The following is a 17879-nucleotide window of genomic DNA, read 5'->3' on the forward strand; positions in this document are numbered from 1 at the left end:
TCCCATTCCCCCTCATCCTGTCAAAATTGCGTTCCCTGTCCTTGCAGTGCTGTGCCGTGAGATGAACCGAGCCCTGCTCTTGGGCCAAACGGGGACGAGCCCCGACCGCTTTGCCTTCCCCCAAACGAGCTGTGCGTTTTCCCTCAGACAGAGCAGGGCCGAAGCGCGGCTGGGTGACGCCGCCATGATCCCCACAGAGGGGGTGCTGAGGGGCAGGCTGGGCGTGGTGCTTATGGACACGGTCTGGGGGGTGACAGTGACTGTGGGGGCTGCAGCAGGTGATTTTTGAGGTGTTTTCCACCCCTCCTGACTCAGGGACAGGAGCAGCAGCGGGCTCCTGGTGCCCCCCCGTCAGCTGCTGACTGAGGTGCCCCCGGCCCCAACATGGCCGCCGCCCGCTGAGGGGAGGGGGCGAGCCGCGCAGCGCCCCGCTGACGTCACCGCTTCCAGAAGCTTCCCGAGGGGATCCCGCCGCGCCCGGCCGCTATAAAAAGCCACCGGGGCTCGGCGGCGGGGGGCGGGGCCTCGCCGCGAGCCCTCCACCAATCACAACGCTCCGGCAGGGCGGTGCCGGCTTGAACCACCCAATCAGCGGCAGCAGATGGAAGGAGGGGGCGCCCCGCCCCCTCCCTGGAGAACAACCAATGAGCGCGGCGCCCCGCTCGGATTGACACCCGCCCTGCCCAACGGGAGGGCGCGGCGGGGCGGGAGCTCCGCCCTCCATTCCCCGCGCCCCGCCCCCTCCCCTCTCCGCCGGGGGCGCGCGGGCGGGACTCCCCTGACGTCACGGGGCGGGAAATGGGGGCGGGAAATGGGGGGCGGGGGGGGGGCAGTGCGTGCGCGGCGCCGGCGGGAGCGGTGAGTGGAGGGGGGGGGGGGGGGACAGGGGGTGACAGCCCCTGGTGGGGGGCGGGGAAGGCGCTAACGACCCCCCCCCACCACCAACAGCACCACCAACACCTCCCAGCTCCCCCCCCCCCTTCAGGTGGGAGCGGCGAGGAAAGGGTTAACACCTGTCCCCAATTTGGGGAATTTTTTTTTGGGGGGGGGGGGGGGGTGACAGCCGGCTGGGCAGGAAGGGGTTAAATACAGCAACACACGCACACCACCCCCCCCTCGGTGTCATCTGGGCAGGAAGGGGTTAAATCCCCCCACCCCACCCCCGTGTCACTTGGTCCCTATTGGGGTCACAGCACCCCATAGGGGGTTTGGGGTGACAGGGTCCCTATGAGGGTCACCTCACCCCATAGGGGTCTGGGGGTCATGGTCCCTGTGTGAGTCACGCCACCCCATAAGGGGTTTGGGGTCATGGTCCCTATAAGGGTCACAGCACCCCACAGGGGTCTGGGGTGACATGGACCCCGTGAGGGTGACATCTCCCCATGGAGGGTTTGGGGACACGGCCCCCATGAGGGTCACCTCACCCCATAGGGGGTTTGGGGACACAGTCCCTGTGTGAGTGACTGCTCCCCATAAGGGGTTTGGGGGACATGGTCCCCACGAGGGTCACAGCACCCTATAGGGGGCTTGGGGGACACGGTCCCCATATGGGTGACAGCACCCCATAGGGGGTTTGGGGACACAGTCCCCATGTGAGTGACAGCACCCCATAAGGAATTTGGGGGAGTTGTCCCTACAAGGGTGACAGAACCCCATAGAGGATTTGGGGACACAGTCCCCGTGCAGGTCACAGCATCCCATACAGGGTTTGAGGGACACTGTCCCCACATGGCTGACAGCACCCCAGAGGGGCTGGAGGTGGGGGACCCCACATGAGGAAGGCTTAACCCTGTCCCCATTAAGCTGTGCACACACCCCTGTGGGGCTAGGAACTGGGGAGACTGGAGGGGGAGACTGGGGAATCCTATTTCCACATAGGATTTGGTGCCCCAGTGGGGAGGCAGTGAGGGGGCTCAGCCTCGTCCCTACAAAAAGTTACAGGCACCCCAGTGGGGCTGGAAGTGGGGTCCCTATTTGTGGGGGGGGGTATATAGGGGCTTAACCCCATTCCCATGTAGGTGGTGGTGCCCAAGTGGGGCTGGAAATGGGGAACCCTATAAGGGGGGGGGGGTCATAAAAGGGGCTTAACCCCATTCCCATGTAGGTGGTGGTGCCCAAGTGGGGCTGGAAATGAGGAACCCTATATGAGAAGGCAACACGGGGGCTTACCCCATCCCCCCACACCCCAATGGGGCCCTTTGGGGCGGGGGCGTCCGGGATCCTAACCCCCTCCCCACTTGCCTGTGGGGTCCCTGCGGGGGCTCAGCAGCAGGAGGGGGGGCTCGGGGGCGAACCCCAACCCCACGCAGGTGCCGGCACCCGAGTGGGGAGGGGTTGGGTGCTGTGGGGAAGGGGGAGGGCAGGCGGTGGGGAAGGGGGAGGCGGGCGGTGCGCGCGTGGGGGCCCGGGGATGGGGATGATTCATTGCGTGTACTCATGACATCGCGGGCTGCTTCCCTGCGCCTGCCAGCCGGCACGGGTGGCACTGCCTTGCCCCGACGCGCCGCGCTCCCCTCCAGCACCGCTCGGGGCTTCGCCCGCTCCCCGGCACCGGCACCGCCATGCCGGCCATCCTGCTCTTCTGGAGCCGCGCCGAGAGGTAACGGCACCCCCCCGGGCACCGCAACCCCTCCAGGCTCGCTGACCCTACAGCACCGTCCCACCCCGTGTCCCTCCGACACCCCGAGGTCCTTCGGTGCGCGGCCACCAAGTTTCTCCCTCGGGCTCGGGGACGCTTTCGGGGGGGTGAGGTCCCTCGGCGTGCCCCCCACGGCAAGAGGCATGAAGGTGACTTTATTCCAGGAGCTTTTGTGCCACCGGGAGCACCGGGGCTGCTGGATGCCTCCTGCCCCGGCACGGGGAGCGGTGTCGGCACCCGGGGAAAAGGGATGGGGGGGACACGCACGGGGAGACCCCCGTGGGGCTGGTGCGAAGCGGTCCCCGTTACTTTTTTCCGCCTCGTGGTGCATCGGCGCTGCCCTACTTTTCTCCTTCCCCGCGTGGCCCCGCCGTGACCGGCGCCGGGAGCGAGCGATTCATTGCCGGGGACACCGGGCTGCTCGTCACCGCCGCTTCTGTGGGGCTTGGGGGGGGAAGCTGCGCCGGGGGTGTTCAGGTATTTGGGGGGCTGAGGGTGGGCACCCCGTGCTGGGGAGCGGGGAGGGTGCCCGAGCTGGCGGCAGACAGACAGAAATCCTTTAATTCGGGAGCGCGCCGCGCCGCTCCGCGCGCCCACCCGGCACCTCTCAGCTCAGGAAAGCGGTGAGAAAACCCCCGAGAGGGAAATCGCTGCCTGCCAAGCGACCTCGTGGAGGGGCTCCTGCTGCAGCAAAGCCCCCAGAAGGCGGCTGGCTGGCACCCCTGTCCCCAAGTCCCCTCATCCGGGGGGTCTGAGGTCGGAGCCGCTTTCCCCATCCCCGCCGGGCTGGGGAGCCGGCGCGATGTTTAAAATCAAGGCAGAGCCTTGCAAGGTGACCGCCTGGACTCTGAATGTCTTTGTAAAGTTTCGGTAAGTGGCCCTCTCCCCGTGTCCCGTGTGCTGGTGGCCGGGGGGACCATGAGCGCCCCGCGGTTCCCAGCTCCTCGCCGTGCCGTGCCGTGCCGGGGGCTCGCTCCCCCACCGCGGAGCGGAGCAGAGCGGAGCAGAGGGATTATGTCAAGGGATTGCTATTCAGCCAGCTCGCCGATCCAGAGGTTGCATGGTCTGATGTCATGTGCAGGGCTGGAACAAAGGTTTCTTTTTTTTTTTTTTTTTTAAATTTAAAATTATTTAATTATTATTTCTTAAGGGGAGAACCGGGCGCTCGGCAGCGCAGCCGCGAGGTGCCGGTGCCTGCGTTTTGTTTTCCCAGTGCAGCCCCTTTCTCCCTAAGGCATTCGGGGGAAGAAATGCAGGTGCCTTACCCACCTCGAAGCCCCCCCCTGCTCAGCAGCTCCTCTCCCCCGCTCCCGAGAGGGTTAAATGGGAAGGCAGAGCCGGATGATTGAGCGGCTGGAGGGGGAGAAGAGAGAGAGGAGCCGTGGCGAGGCGCAGCTGATCACGGGGAGGTGGGAGGGAGGCTGCACAGGGACAGAGTCGTGTTTTACCACCGCACATGTGAGCGGCGCCTCCGGAGCGTGGCTTCACCCCAGGGGTCACCCGAACGTGGGGCGTGGGGACGGCGGCACCAGGAGACGTGGGACCGTCGGATTTCGGGTCCCGGGGCGGCGACGGGACGGGACGGGACACGACGCGGTGCGAGCATCCCCCGCAGGCATCCCCCGCACCCCCCTCCCACAAAGACCTCTCGAGGGTAAAGACCTTGGGTGGGTGTGGGGTGTGTGTGGGGGGTTGACGATTTGGGGACTTTTATAGCAATTGCAGCAGGGTTTGGTTTTTTTTTGGGGGGGGGGGTTGGTGGGAACAATTTTGGGGTGAGATCCGTGCTTTGCGACCTCCGTGCTTTGGTCTGCGTGGTCGGGGTGCGACAAGGGGTTGAATTCAGCGCTGCCTTGTTTGACCTTGCTGGAGGAGGGTTTTTTTTTGCCCTGGGATCGTGCAGAAAAGGGTCTGTTGTCCATCGGGAGGCCAGGTCCTGTGCTGCCCGTGCCGCGGTGCCCAGCAGGTTGCCACCTGTCAGCACTCACAGCACCGCTGACCTTGGCCGCGCCGCGGGTTCCCTCGCCTCGCCTTCCCGTGGGAGGCTGTGGTTCGTGGCTTATTTTTACAGCATGGTGAGAAAAAAAAAAAAAAAAAAGAGACACTTCAGGCCACCTCCGAAATGCCGGCTGGGGGACCTGCTGCATCCTCCCCCTCCCCCTGTCACGGGCTGGGAGCCATCGGAGCAGACGCAGACGGTGGTGGGCACGGGGTAGAGCATCTCGTAATGGCTGTGTGGGCTCTGCGGAGACGGCTGCTCTTTGCACAGAAAGCTGGAGGGCTCCTGCTGGAGGCTGTGCTGGTAGGGAAACGTGCTGGCATTTAGAAGCCGGGAGCTGGAGATGCTGTAGGATGCTCTTCACGCCCCCAGAGGCCTTCCTGTGCCTCTAACAATAGCGTCGCGGCGCTGCCTCTCGCTTCTGCCCCTGACGCCCGTGGGGGGAGATGGTTTGGGCAGCGCCTGGTGTCTGGCCCCTTCCTCCAGATCTCCCAGTGAATGGCTCAGGGGATGGGGAATAAAGGGCAAAGCCAGTGGCTGGGGGCAAGGGGTCCCTCCAAGACCTCCACCGGGAGCATCTGGTTATGGACAGGGCACGGAGAGGGGGAGCACCTGGTATGGGAAGGGCAGGGTGTGATGCAGAAACCCATCTGCTGGAGGGGCTCAAAGGGCTGGAGCTGCCCAGGTTGGTCTGTCCAGGGCAATTCAGGGTTTTATGGGGCAAGGATGGGTCTGGGCCAAGCCCAGGAGAAAAAAAAAATAATTAAAAAAAAAAAAAAAAAACAGGGACAGAGCTGGAGAGGGGAGTAGGACGTGAGCACAAAGATTGCGCTGAAGGTCGGAGGGTCAGCTGGGGGCAAGGTCTGGAGAAGAGCACGGCAAGGAGCAAGCACCAAGCTGTGCTCGGCCAGGTGGGGCTTGGCAGGGACAGGAGCTGAGAGTGAGAAAACCCAAGGGTGAGGAGCAATGGGAAACGTGCTTCGAGGAGCGTAAGCCTCGCTCGTCTTTTGCCCCGAGCAGTTGGTCTCGTGCCTCCTCGAGCTGCTCTCCGAATTTCCATGACTCCTCTTTGGGTTTGCTGCTCCAGCAGCATGCCTGTGGAGTGAATTAATTGCCCACCCTTTCCCTTTGGGTTTCGGCCACTGGGTTTTCAATGCCTTAGTATAGGCATGGCTCTGTCCTAAGCCTCCCACATGATGGAGAAAGTGAATGCAGGGAGCCGCTTGCCTGTGCTGACCTCACTGCGTCGTGTCAGGCTGCGATGACATTTTACCACCTCTTAATATTTCTGGCTTACTGCAACATTTAGCTGAAGACTCAAAGGGAGTGCAAGTCAGGCTAGAAAGTGTTTTTTTTTTTTTTAAAAAAAAAGAGAGAGAAAGAAAGAAAAACCTCCCACCATCACAAGATGTTTCTGTCTAACGGCTTCATTCTCTCTCTGCTAAATACAAATTACAGCTCTGACATGCTGGAAGCACTTATCTCCAGCTGAATGCCAATTGCTTTCAGGAACAAAATGTTTGAAGTTCCTTTGAGGTGAGCGCGGCGGCGCAGTCCCTGCTGGCTCCCCGTCTGCGCCGCCGCCCCCCCAGCCCCTCCGGCCGCTCCTCTCCTTGCCCTGGGCTGGCGAAGCCCCGGGAGGCTGCCAGCAGGAGGCTGGGGAGAGGAGGGGGGACGGGGGCGGCCGAATTTAGACCGTCACGCCTCCGAGGTCGGCCTTGCCCCTATAATAACCCAGCGCAACGCCTCGGTGCTCCCCGTCCAGGATGACTCTCCGCACCCCGGAGCTCGGCGAGGCAAAGGCAGCGCCCAGGGACATGCGGGTCCTGCCGCACTAGCGCGTCCCCGTGCCACTGCTCCGTGTCCCCGCGCTCGTTTCGGGCCCCTCGGGGGGGAAAAAAGTGGACTTGAGGCGGCTGTGGTGCTGCTGGCCGGTGCGATGCGGGGAGAGGCGGCTCGGCGATAAGTGTGTGCCGCTCCCGTCTCCGTCCGCCCGAGCGCCGCGCTCGCCTTGCAGCCAGCTGTCTCTCTGCTTTCAGGAATAAGTACTCGGCACCAGGCAGCGTCGCCGTCATGGGGAAGGACTACTACAAGATTTTGGGCATCCAGTCCGGAGCCAACGAGGACGAGATCAAGAAAGCCTACCGGAAAATGGCCCTGAAGTACCACCCCGATAAGAATAAAGACCCCAACGCCGAGGAGAAGTTCAAGGAGATCGCAGAGGCTTACGATGTCCTGAGCGACCCCAAGAAGCGAGCCGTGTACGACCAGTACGGGGAGGAAGGTAAGGGGACCTGTGCTCCTGCTCCAAGGCAGGGCTGGCCGGGGCGTGGAGGCATCCTGGTGGCTGTCTGTGTGGGTCCAAGGAGGTTCATGTGGGGCTCGGGGGTGTTTTTGCACCCCCAGGGCTCACGCCTGCCTCTGAATCAAGGTTACTGGGAGCAGAAGCGGGGAGAGCAAACACTCCACCGACCCTGCTCCGCCTCGCTGCCAGAAAAAATGTCCCGACCCATTTCTGTGCTGCAGCAGAGCCGCTTTTGCTTCTCTTCCCAGCTGGGGAGATGGCACTTGAGAGCTCCGCAGAGCTGCCTCCAAAGGGCGAGCGCTGAGCTGATGGGACTGAAAAGGAGCTCGCCTCCTGGGCCGTGCCCGCGCGCTGCGGTCATGCTTTAGCAGCCCTGCACTCGGCCTAAATTTCCCAGCCCAGTAATGTCCCTTTTTCCTGGATGTCCCCCCGCAGGATCCCCGGCAGCGTGCTGGGTTGGAAGCGCTAGTCCCGCTTTTCTCCCCGGTACAGGCTGACCTACATGAATCAAAGCTTTTCCCAATTTAAGTAATAGGTTTTTGTTTTGAAACTAAGTGGCTGCTGTTGTCCGCCGGTTGGCATGGAGGAGGAGAGCAGCTCCGCCACACACAGCCTTATTAGTCGAATATGGAAGACTGCAACCCCATTTGCTGAGGGTGAGGAGAGCACTGAATAGCATCTGCATTAATCAGCCAGGGACTTGGGTGCTTAAAAGAGCAGCAGGTCTGCCACGGACAGGCTGCTCGGAGGAAGATGCAGCCCCTCCTGTGTGCCCAGCAAGCGGGTCCATCCTCTTTGGGGACACCGGCAGGAGTACACAGTGGTTGGAGATCCCTTTATCAGCTCCATCCTGCTCCTGGAAGGCACGGGGAGGGCTCTCTGCTATTCAGAGGTGAACAGGTCTCAGGGTACAGAGTCTTGCCCCTGCCTGGTGAAATTACACTCGCTCCTGAAAGATGCTGGGGAACAAGGAATATCAGAAACTTACAGGAAAAACATGAAGGAGCTCCTGGAAGACGTGGCCAGGGGTGCCAAGTGCTGTCAGCAGCCAGGCTGCTGGGTGTGAAAGCTCAGACAGACCTGGGGGAACTCCCTCATGGTTTATCTGAGCAAAACTACTGAGCCGGGCAAAGCTTTGGGAAATCAGTGCCTGGCAGCACACGCTCTGCCTGTAGGAGTTGCTTAACCCGTTATTTCTGTCACGGCCACGAGGGACGCCCCGAGCCGTGGTGATTTGCTGCCGTTTAAAATTAGAAGCGGCTATCTCAAGCGAGAAAACCAGCATTTCCTTGGAGGCACTGCCGAAACCGGACCCTGCCTCTGCACTGGCCTCTGGCTGGCGTCATGGGATTAAGGCAACTGCGTAAAGGTGAAACCTCCTGGCTGCAGCCTGCTGGGTTCGGGGGCTCTCCAGGGATGACGGCGGCTAAAATAAGAGCGAGTTAAAGCAGGAAGGGAAAAATAACTGCAGAGGAGCAGCCCCCTTCCTTGCAGCGGGACGGGGAGGCTGGGCTTGAAGTGGGCCTGGTCCTGGGGCCACAGACAGGGGCAGAGTTTGGGTTGAATTACCCCAAAGAGGAAAAACAGCAGGGTCAATCCTTCTTGAGGGACATGGGGTTGTCTGGAGAAATGGCAGCACTTGCTCCGTTGGGCTCAAGCACAATGCTTTGATGCTTTTGGTGAGCTGTGCTGGTTGCCTCAGCCTCGGTGCTCTCCCCTCCCACTCCATGATTTTGGGAGTCTTGGGGCTTTTGGCCCCCCAGCAAGGGCAGGGCCTGGATTTCTTTGTGACTTGCAGCCACTCTCGAGTTATCCTGGAGCTCCCCAGTAGGTCGATTTTACCCTGCTGGCCCATAATCATGCACCTGGCCTCTTCCTTTTGTGACCCATCCTCCTGTCCAGAGCGTGCCCCATCCCTGGCGCCAGGGGAAGCCGCATTCCCCTGCCTGGGTTTCTCTGTAATTCCAGCTGTGTGAGCAGGCGGACACAGCAGCAGTGCCCAGAGAGCCCGTGCAGAAAGTCGGGGCACTGAGAAATGAGATGAAAGACGTGGAAAGGCTTCATGGTAGAGGGGCAAACCCCATGAGCCCACCCCAAGCAGTGACTTCCACACCAGTCCAGCACTCCCGCAATGGAAAACCTTTTATTATCCAGAAAGCGCTTGGTTTTTTTTTGGAATACATGGCCCGGGGGTGGAGAGTCAGTGTTTTGAGGATCTTTGGGGTCCCATGCACTGGGGTGGGCTCATGGGGTTTGCTTCTGCTGCCCTACAGCTCGGTCCCCATGCGTGGTATGGGCTGTGCAAGGACACAGATGTTCGTGTATCAGGGCAGGGGCCAAGGGACGAGAGCCACCAACTACACGAGGAGGCTGAGAGCATCAGAACAGACCCACGGATTTGTCTACTCAGTTTGACCCCCCTGTATCTCCAGGGCAGTTCTGCCTGGGAATGGCTGCTGGAAGGTGCAAGCCTCAAACTTTTCTGTCGGTTTGTGAATTGGGCTGCTAGAGCCACAGCAGGAGGATTCCCACCCCAGTGGTGGAGGCTGGCCCTCGGGTCAACCCCTTTGGCCAAACGCGCAGCGAGCTGCTTCCCCGTGTGCTGGGGGGTGGCTGGGAGGTCTGCTGACCTCCCCGTGCTCTGCCAGCAAAATTCCTGACGGCTGCACAGTTGCTCACTGAGTCGAAAGCATTTTCTAACGTGCTGGGCACAATGCTCCCGGGCTGCGGCTGTCAGCGCAGTTCTCCTTGGGTAACAGGTAACTCACCCAAAACGCGTTTTGTGCAGCACAACTGGGTGCCGTGGAGCCAATGTGTTGACTGTGGCTGCACACACAGCTTGGAGAGCCAGCAGCTTTCTTCTGGCAAGGGGTGTTAACATCTCATCTTCCCCCTTCTCTTCCAGGTCTCAAGACTGGAGGTGGCTCTTCAGGTGGCTCAGGGAACACTTTCCACTACACCTTCCACGGAGACCCCCACGCCACCTTCGCGTCTTTCTTCGGAGGCTCCAACCCCTTCGATATCTTCTTCGCTAGCAGCCGCTCCCGGGTGTTCAATGGCTTTGACCAGGAAGACATGGATATCGATGACGACGACGATCCTTTCAGTGCCTTCGGCCGGTTTGGCTTCAACGGCATTAACGGGGTTCACCGGCGGCACCAGGAGTCCCTGCACACGCGGAGGAAGGTCCAAGACCCACCCGTCATCCACGAGCTGAAGGTGTCCCTGGAAGAGATCTACCACGGCTCCACCAAGAGGATGAAGATCACCCGCAGAAGGCTCAACGCCGATGGCCGGACCATGCGGACTGAGGATAAGATCCTGAACATTGTCATCAAACGGGGCTGGAAGGAGGGAACCAAAATCACGTTCCCCAAAGAAGGGGACGCCACGCCGGACAACATCCCTGCTGACATCGTCTTCATCCTCAAGGACAAGCCTCACTCGCACTTCAAGAGGGACGGGACGAACGTGGTCTACACCGCAAACATCAGTCTTAAAGAGGTGGGTGTCACTGGAAATGCCCTGGGTGAGAGGTGGCACGGGGTTGTGGCCAGGACAGGACCCGGTCCTCGTCCCGTGCCGAAGAGGAAGGACCAGGTAGGGTGTGAGAGACACGAGCAAAGTCCTCTGCAGAGAGGAGACCAGCTCGTGCTCAAGTTTTGGAGAGCCGCTCAGCCTCCATGCTGCAGGTAGGACGCGGGTACTGCAGTCCTGACTGAGCGTGCCAGGCTGCCTGAGCAAATACAGGTGGTATTTACCCATTTTCTCCCTTCCCCATATGTCTTGCCCTTCTATTTTAGCGTAGGGTATTCACATGTGGAGGAAAGCCCAGGTGCTCTGTAGCATCAAGGGAAACCCCAAGTTTGCTGACACCAGTCTGGTCCCTGCTTGCTCGTGTTTCTGTCCTGGATGGTGCCAGGCACCACCCCACATGAGAGCAGGTTCACACAGGGAAAAGCAACACCTTGACCTTGCTGAGCGCTGCTTTAGCCCCGAACAGCTGCTTTCTTTGCTTCTGGCTTCCCTGGACAAAGGGCGAAATCTCAAAAAAAGGCTGTGAGCAAAACCCAGAGCATACAGGCTGTCAGTCCTGGAGGTCACGGTGAGACACCAGAGCAGCAAACCGTGTGAAGGTGGGAGAGGAAGGGGAGCTTACCCTAGAACAAGATGTGCCGTTTGCTGCTGCTGCTGCTGCCTAACTACCTTTTAATAAATCCCAGCTGGCAGCTGCATTTAACATTGACGTTTTTGGCAGCTGCCATTTGCTGTTCCTTTCAGACTGTAGACGCTGTCTGTCTTCTTAATGAGCTGATTTTTTTTTTTTTTCTTTTTTGAAGACAGATTTATGTTCTCAAATACATTTAATAGAAATAAGCTCAATGGGCCAGACCTGAGGTAGGGAAACGTGAGCTCCTGAGTGTGCCAGCAAGTCAGAAGAGCTTTGCAACAGCTCCGCATCCCTGCTGGGGCTGTGACCAGCTACAGTGGGGGCAAGGGCAACCCTGTGGGGCAGGCAGAGCTGGGCGCTCCCGAAACAAAGTCATCTCAAATTAACCTGTGGGCTTGGGAGTTGAATTTCCTTTTGTGTTGCAGAGGGGATTCGAGTATGGAGGTTTATTCCTGCGGTGGCTGGCCCTGCTGGCCCCTCCAGAAATACTTGGGAGAGACTGCATTATTTATGGAGTCCTGCATGCCATATCTCAGATGTTTCCTTCTGTGCATTCCCGTATCTGTTAAAATTACCCCCCGGGATGCCTGTCCTGATGTCTGGCCCACGTTGGTCCAGGTTGATGCTCGCCACGTGCGGAGCTGCCCCGTGAGCAGCAAGCAGAGCAGCGCGCCCGGCCCCGTGCAGTGGTGCTGTGCCAGGGGAGGTGCTGGCTGCCTCCTGCCCCTGTGATCTCCATCCAGCTGCCTGTAAACAGGGCATTTGCTTCACGTCACGGCAGTCACGAAGAGAGACCGGTGGAAACTGCTGGCCCAGGCAAATTCCTCTGCTCTTTGAGCCGGGCTGCCTGTTCTCTGCGCTCCCTCACCGCAGACCGAACGTGCTGGGGATGCTCGGAGAGCTGCTGGCCTGGCTGCCAGCCCCAGCCTCCCGCTTGCCAGGGCAGGGCGAGCAGCGCTTTGCTGCTTTTATCTGACATGAGAAGAAGTAGCTGAAGTGCTCTGAAGCAGGAGCAGATGCCAGGAGCTCCCCGACACCATATGCCACCATCTCGGTGCGTGGCGGAGTGAATCACAGCACAACCTCTTCATCACCTAAGCCTACAGCCGTAGCCTCGAGTGCTTTCCTTGCACTGTTCATCCTTGTGAGTCTGCCTGTTTTAGCTTGAGCCTTGGTCTCCTTTGCTGCACAGCGCGGTGCCAGCAGGCCTTTGGAGCTGTGATCCCACTCCTGGTCATGCTGGAGACCCCTGGCCAGCATCTTACAGCCAAGGGGAGCAGGGCTCCCAGCCGTAGCCCTGCATTTGGGGCACTGGAGTAGGATGGGGTGACAGGAGGGCTTGGAAACTCAGCATCTGCTTCCTTATGGCCCCTTCTTGAACCTGAACCTGCTCTTCCATAGGAACCAGTAGCACCCAGCACCCACAAACCTTTAACCATATCGTCTCTGGTGGTGATGGGCGATGCCACCGTGGTGGCCGGGCTGCCACTTCCCATCCCAACGTCCCAGCACCTCTGGTGCTCGCGTCCTCATCCCGCATCCCTCATCTGGGACAGCTGCTGCCGCCACAGGAGGTGCGAGAGGGCTTCCCCGAGAGACTCGTGGGCTGCAGAGACGTGTCCGTGCCTAAAATTACAGGCGAGCACCACAGTGGGAGGCCGAGGGAGGGCGGAGTGACACTGCTATGGCAGCTGCGCTCCTGGAAGGCAGAGCTTAGGCAGCACCCGCGGGTTTCACCGAGATGGAAGCGGCGCCTCGCGGCATCCTTCACCTGGCGTCACCTTCCTCGAAGCACCCAGGCGGCAGCATCCGACGGCCCCCCCGCTGCTGCCCGCAGAGCGGGACCCGCCGCTGACCCAGATAAAGCTCGGTGCTTGCGGCTCAGCCATCAAACCCACGCTGGTTTCCTACCCGGGGATAAACCGAGCCTCTCTGCAGGATGCAGGGCAGCTCCGGGGCTGTGCTCATCACACGTCGCCCTGCTACAGGCGCTCGCTCGCGGGCACTGGTGTTGCTTCAGCTCCCAGCTTCTCAAATGCCAACCAAGCTGGGCGAGAAGGATCGAAAACAGGAACATACGGCGAAGGAGAGATCGCCTCTAATTCCTGCGTCTTGGCTCCGGGAAGGAGACACTGAGATCCTGTCTGTGCGCTCACCGCCTGCCTCTGCTCGCGTCCCTCTGCTTCTGCAGGGCAAGCACGGCGCTGAGCAGCAGCGCCCACGCCACGAGTCTGGTGGGAGCTCTCTGCTTGGTGTGCCCAGTCCTGTCCCTTGGGCTGGGTGCAAGCGTCCCAGCCACGCTTCTGCTGCCCTACTTTGGTCTCAGAAGCTCGTTCTGGAAGCTGAAGTAGTCGCCTGGCTTCCCTCTGGCCACGTTGTGGTGAGGACGGAGCAGGGGACAGCGTGTGAGTGGTCACCCCCTGCGCTCCCCAGGTCCACTGGGTCGCAGCAAAACCTCCTCCAGAGCTAAGGCAGCGCATCAGTTTTCTCTTGGCTTTTCTGCTGCAGGCAAAAGGGCGGTTGGCTGGTCCTGTTGGCTGGAAACCTGAGGTCTAGCCACTGTGCCTCTTCCCTTTCTGCTTCCCATTGCATGGCCGGAGATGTTTGCCTGGCAAATGTGGACCCATGCAGCCCACCGTGTCGCATGCTGGTGGGCACCAGCCAGCAGGAGGGCTCCAGCATCCCTGGGCTGATCCCTTCCCTTCAGCCTTCCCTTCCCTCCAACCTGACAGAGCTGCAACCATGCACCCCCTGCTCGCACAAAGCCAGCGATAAGCCTCCTCCTGAAGCCCAAAAAATCTCATCTGGGAGGAGACCCAGCACAGATGGGCTGTGCAAGGAGGCAGCAGGCTCCATCTTTCCTCTTCTCAGCTCACCTGAGCCCTAGAGCCAAGCCCAGCAGGGGTGGCTCTGCGCTGGCTTTGGTGCAAAGCCCTGGCACTGCAGCAGAAGCAGCAGCCTTCAGCCTCAAGCCAGGGGTCAGCGGGGAAGAAGGGCTGTGACTGCTGCTGCTCCCTTTTTCTTTGGCCCTGTTGCTTTTCCTGGGGAGGAGGCTGCACAACATCCTCCCCTACTCCCCTTGCAGGGTGTCTTTTGGGGACAGGAGGGCACCGGGACCCCCGTACCCCATCCCGAGGGGACGAGTGCTTTGCATGCAGGACAGGACCAACCCCATCAAATCCTCCCCTTCCAGAAGTATCGCTCCGCAGTCCTCCGTCAGCGGCAGCCTCTCTCCTTGCTGAAAGCCCGGAGACGCTGCTGCCCACGTGTACGGCAGAGCTGTCTGAGTTATTTAAGGACACCAGGATTTTCTTGCTGCATTCCCGCGTCACGTGGCTCGCTAACGCAGGGCGGCTTGCGGCTGCTGCCGGCTTCTGCAGGAGGCAGCGCCCGGCCCCAGGATGGAGATGGGGATGGAGATGGGGATGGGGATGGAGAGGGCAGCCTGGAAAATCAGCTCCTGGCTTTGCAGTGAGGGGACGTGGCTGCTTTGCAAGGGGGGGACGTGGCTGCATGGAGGTCCCTGCAGCAGGGATGCAGGGCACGCCGGAGCCACTCTCCCCAAGCCTGCAGTTTCGGGGAACCGTCTCGTTCTTGCTTCTTCCTTCCTGGGCCACCAAGGTATAAAAATAGCTGCAGGGCAGTGGCGCAGTGCAGTAACCCAACCCTTTGCCTGAGCAGGGGCTGGCGGCGGGGAGCAGCCCCGCGGGGCCCCCAGCTTCCAGGAAAGCGCGGTGCCGTGCCCCGTGCCGGCGTAACCTTCGGGAGGCTTTGGCCGGGGCGGGGGGCACAGGCTGTGCTATAGATAACCCCCGGGCTCCGAAGGGTGACAGCTGATGAACCGCAGAGGCATCCGATGAGCTCAGCTGGGCTTTCGGCTGTCCCCCCCCCCCTCCCCTCACCCTGCTGGGCTCCCAGATTGGGTAGCGAAAGGGCTAAATTTGGGCTGCCCTGTTGCTGCGAGCCGCGGGGCGCTCGCTGGGAGGAGCAGGGGATGGGGAGCGGGGATCCTGCCGCCCGTGGGGCTTCTGTCCCACGGTGCTGGGGACAGGGAGCGGGGCTGGGGTCTCTTTGGGTGCGCCCCTGGGTGCCATGGGGCTGGCAGCCCGGCTGACGGCGTCTCCCCCCTTCTCCCCGCAGGCCCTGTGCGGCTGCACCGTGAACATTCCCACCATCGACGGGAGGGTGATCCCGCTGCCCTGCAACGACATCATCAAGCCAGGCACAGTGAAGAGACTGCGTGGGGAAGGGCTGCCCTTCCCCAAGGCCCCCAACCAGCGAGGAGACTTGATCGTGGAGTTCAAAATCCGCTTCCCAGACAGAATAGCTCCCCAGACGAGACAGATCCTCAAGCAGCACCTCCCGTGCTCCTAGAGCCCCGGGGACTCTTCTCCAAGCAGCAATACTCCAAACGCACGTGCCACAGCATCCGGCCCACACGGAGCAGAGGTGCCAGAGCACTTTCAAATGCAAAAAACCCACTTTCCTTCCCCAGAAGTCCCCATCCATCCCTCCCACCCCTTCCCCTCTCAGCCTGTTTTCTACTCCAGTAGCGGGGGAATGGTGAGCGCAGGCTCCTGCCCTCGCAGCTCTCCTCGCTGCCAGCCTTTTCTTTTGTTTTGTTTTCTTTTTCTAGAGGTCCAGCTTTGCTGCCTTGCACAAGCGAGCGGCACGGGCTGTTTGCCCAGGGAGGTGCATCACTTTGTGGTTTTTGTGTCACCTGCTTTTCCAGCCAACCCTCTGACTAGAGGATGGGCTCATAGGGGTTAAGCGCAGTGTAAATAGGACTTCACAGGATCTCACATCCACCCCCCCGTGTTAGTTTTCTCCTCCCCTCTTTGATACTTGCTGCTGTTCGGGGTCCCGGCCATACCGAGGTGCCAAGGAAACTCCTGAGCGCGTACGGCCAAGGGACCGCTCCTGCGCGCGGTGGCCACTGTAGCCGGACCGTTTCTAACCGGGGACCACGGTACCTCGTGCTACTGCGGTCCACTCTCCTGTGCCAAGACCACCACCGAGCATCACCTGTGCCAATCGACGGAGCTCAAAGCACTTGGGGATGGTCCCTTCCAGCCTCCTGCCCCCGCTGTCCCACGCACCTGCTGCCGGCCGGGGGGACAGGGGAGCCCAGGGTGGGAGCTTTCTTGTTCAGATGTGTTGAGTTTGCATTGCTGCTTTTTTTTTATACATATATTTAGCTTGTTAGGTAAACTCCATAAGGGTTTGCTCTGCCCGTTTTGGGTTTCCTGGAGTGGTTCACCCCGACTTTTGGGGCACGGCTCAGCCATACCAACATCATGCCTGTGAGAACGTAGTATGTGTGTAGCACAAGTCTGGGTGCAAAAGCAGAGCCAAGCGTCAGCAGAGCTGTGGTTTTGACAAGCGTTTGAGTTCAACCTTAGGGATTTTATTAGGAAGAGAAAGGCACGTGTATATATTTTTCTACAGGGACGTTTAATTCAGGAGGTAATTCTGGGTGTTATGGTGGAGCTGGAAGGAGCATGAGGCAATCTGCTTGGTGGTTTTGTTTTTAAATGCTGTATTTTTTTAAAAACTTTGGATTTCCATCAGGAGAATTTTTATATTTCTTACCTTTCTTGGTCAACTCTGCCTCTTGCCAGTTTTTCCCAGGAGGGGTCCTGCAGAACAGGCGGCACAGCCGACCTGGCTCTGTGTGGCTCCTCCACCGCCTCAGCTCCACATCTCCAGCCCGACCAGCACCGAGAAAGCCAAAACACCCTCCTCCCCCCCCAGGCATCCTTTTTATAAAGAGAAATCAATGACTTGAAATAGGGATCCTGGGGGGTTCAGCTCATGGCACAGCATCCTCTGAGCTGGTATGGGGTGTATAGCTGTACAGTGCATCATATACGGCGGGAGGACGGCCTGTGCCATGGCCAGGGCACGGGGAGAGGAGACCTCTTAAATTAAATTAAAGCACTGCTTCATTTTGTGACCAGTTTGAATTCAGGTTAGGGCACGACGCCTTTTCCCTCCACCGTTCCCTGTGGAGTTCGATGTACGGAAACCTGGTGGACACTGATGGAGTGAGAAGACAGGTCAGCACGCAGATGCAAGCTGCTTTGTTTTTCTCAGTTTCAATGAGACCTGAATGTTTTATAGTGGTTCTTTTTTTTTTTTTTTTTTTTTGTATTTTTTTTTTTGTAATGTCAGTATTGAGAGAAAAATAAAGTATTTTAAAAAATATTAACTCCTTGGTGCGCGTTGTGATAGGAGACACAGGGGCTGTGGTTGCCCTGGTGCCGGCGGTGGGGCTGGGGAAGGGGCTTAGACCCCCGTCCCCATTAGTATGGGGGGGACCCCATTTTAGGGCTCTGTATGCCTTCAGGGCTCCCAAACCACAACCAACATGGGCAGGGGAGTGCAATTTCAGCCAAGATGCCATGAGAATGGAGGCCAGGGTGGGCGAGGAGGGGCTGTGGGCAGCGGGGTGCCGTGGCAATGAAGGGGGCTTCTTGCTGGTGGGGGCTGCCTGGGGACACAGCTCTTCTCAGAGATCCCTGTAGGCCTCCAGCCCCAGATGGTGGGCAGGAAACCCCCAGCAGGGGCTGGCGATGCTGACAGGGCTGCCATGGGGCTGGGGTGCCCCACAGGGCAGCTGCGGCTGTCCCAGGGCCGCTGTGGGGACCCGGGCCCCACAAGGAGCACGGCCGGGGCCTGCCCTCTGGTGGCAGGAGAGAGCGGCTGAGGGGGGAAATGTCGCCTCATTTCCAACCTAAATGTCTCCTCATTTCCAGCCTGAACC

At 60.0% G+C, this 17879-nt stretch overlaps 1 protein-coding gene across 4 annotated transcripts; it reads left to right on the plus strand.

The window, feature by feature from the left end:
* Positions 1-2443: 2443 nt before the first annotated feature.
* DNAJB5 (DnaJ heat shock protein family (Hsp40) member B5) lies at positions 2444-17324 on the plus strand (the record flags this gene model as incomplete). 4 transcript variants are annotated; one of them, XM_082782971.1, is made up of 4 exons in its annotated part: positions 2444-2599; positions 6677-6921; positions 9848-10446; positions 15254-17324. In XM_082782971.1, the coding sequence occupies 4 exons, from the start codon at positions 2562-2564 to the stop codon at positions 15485-15487; spliced, it is 1116 nt and encodes a 371-aa protein (XP_082639097.1). In that variant the 3' UTR covers positions 15488-17324. The 4 variants fall into 4 exon arrangements, with proteins under 4 accessions (XP_082639097.1, XP_082639100.1, XP_082639099.1 ...); XM_082782974.1 differs by lacking the exon at positions 2444-2599 and adding an exon at positions 3441-3508; XM_082782973.1 differs by lacking the exon at positions 2444-2599 and adding an exon at positions 4161-4292.
* Between the last annotated feature and the right edge of the window lie 555 nt (positions 17325-17879).

The sequence above is a fragment of the Aythya marila genome (genome assembly GCF_965140915.1).
Source record: "Aythya marila genome assembly, chromosome: Z".
Lineage (NCBI taxonomy): Eukaryota > Metazoa > Chordata > Aves > Anseriformes > Anatidae > Aythya > Aythya marila.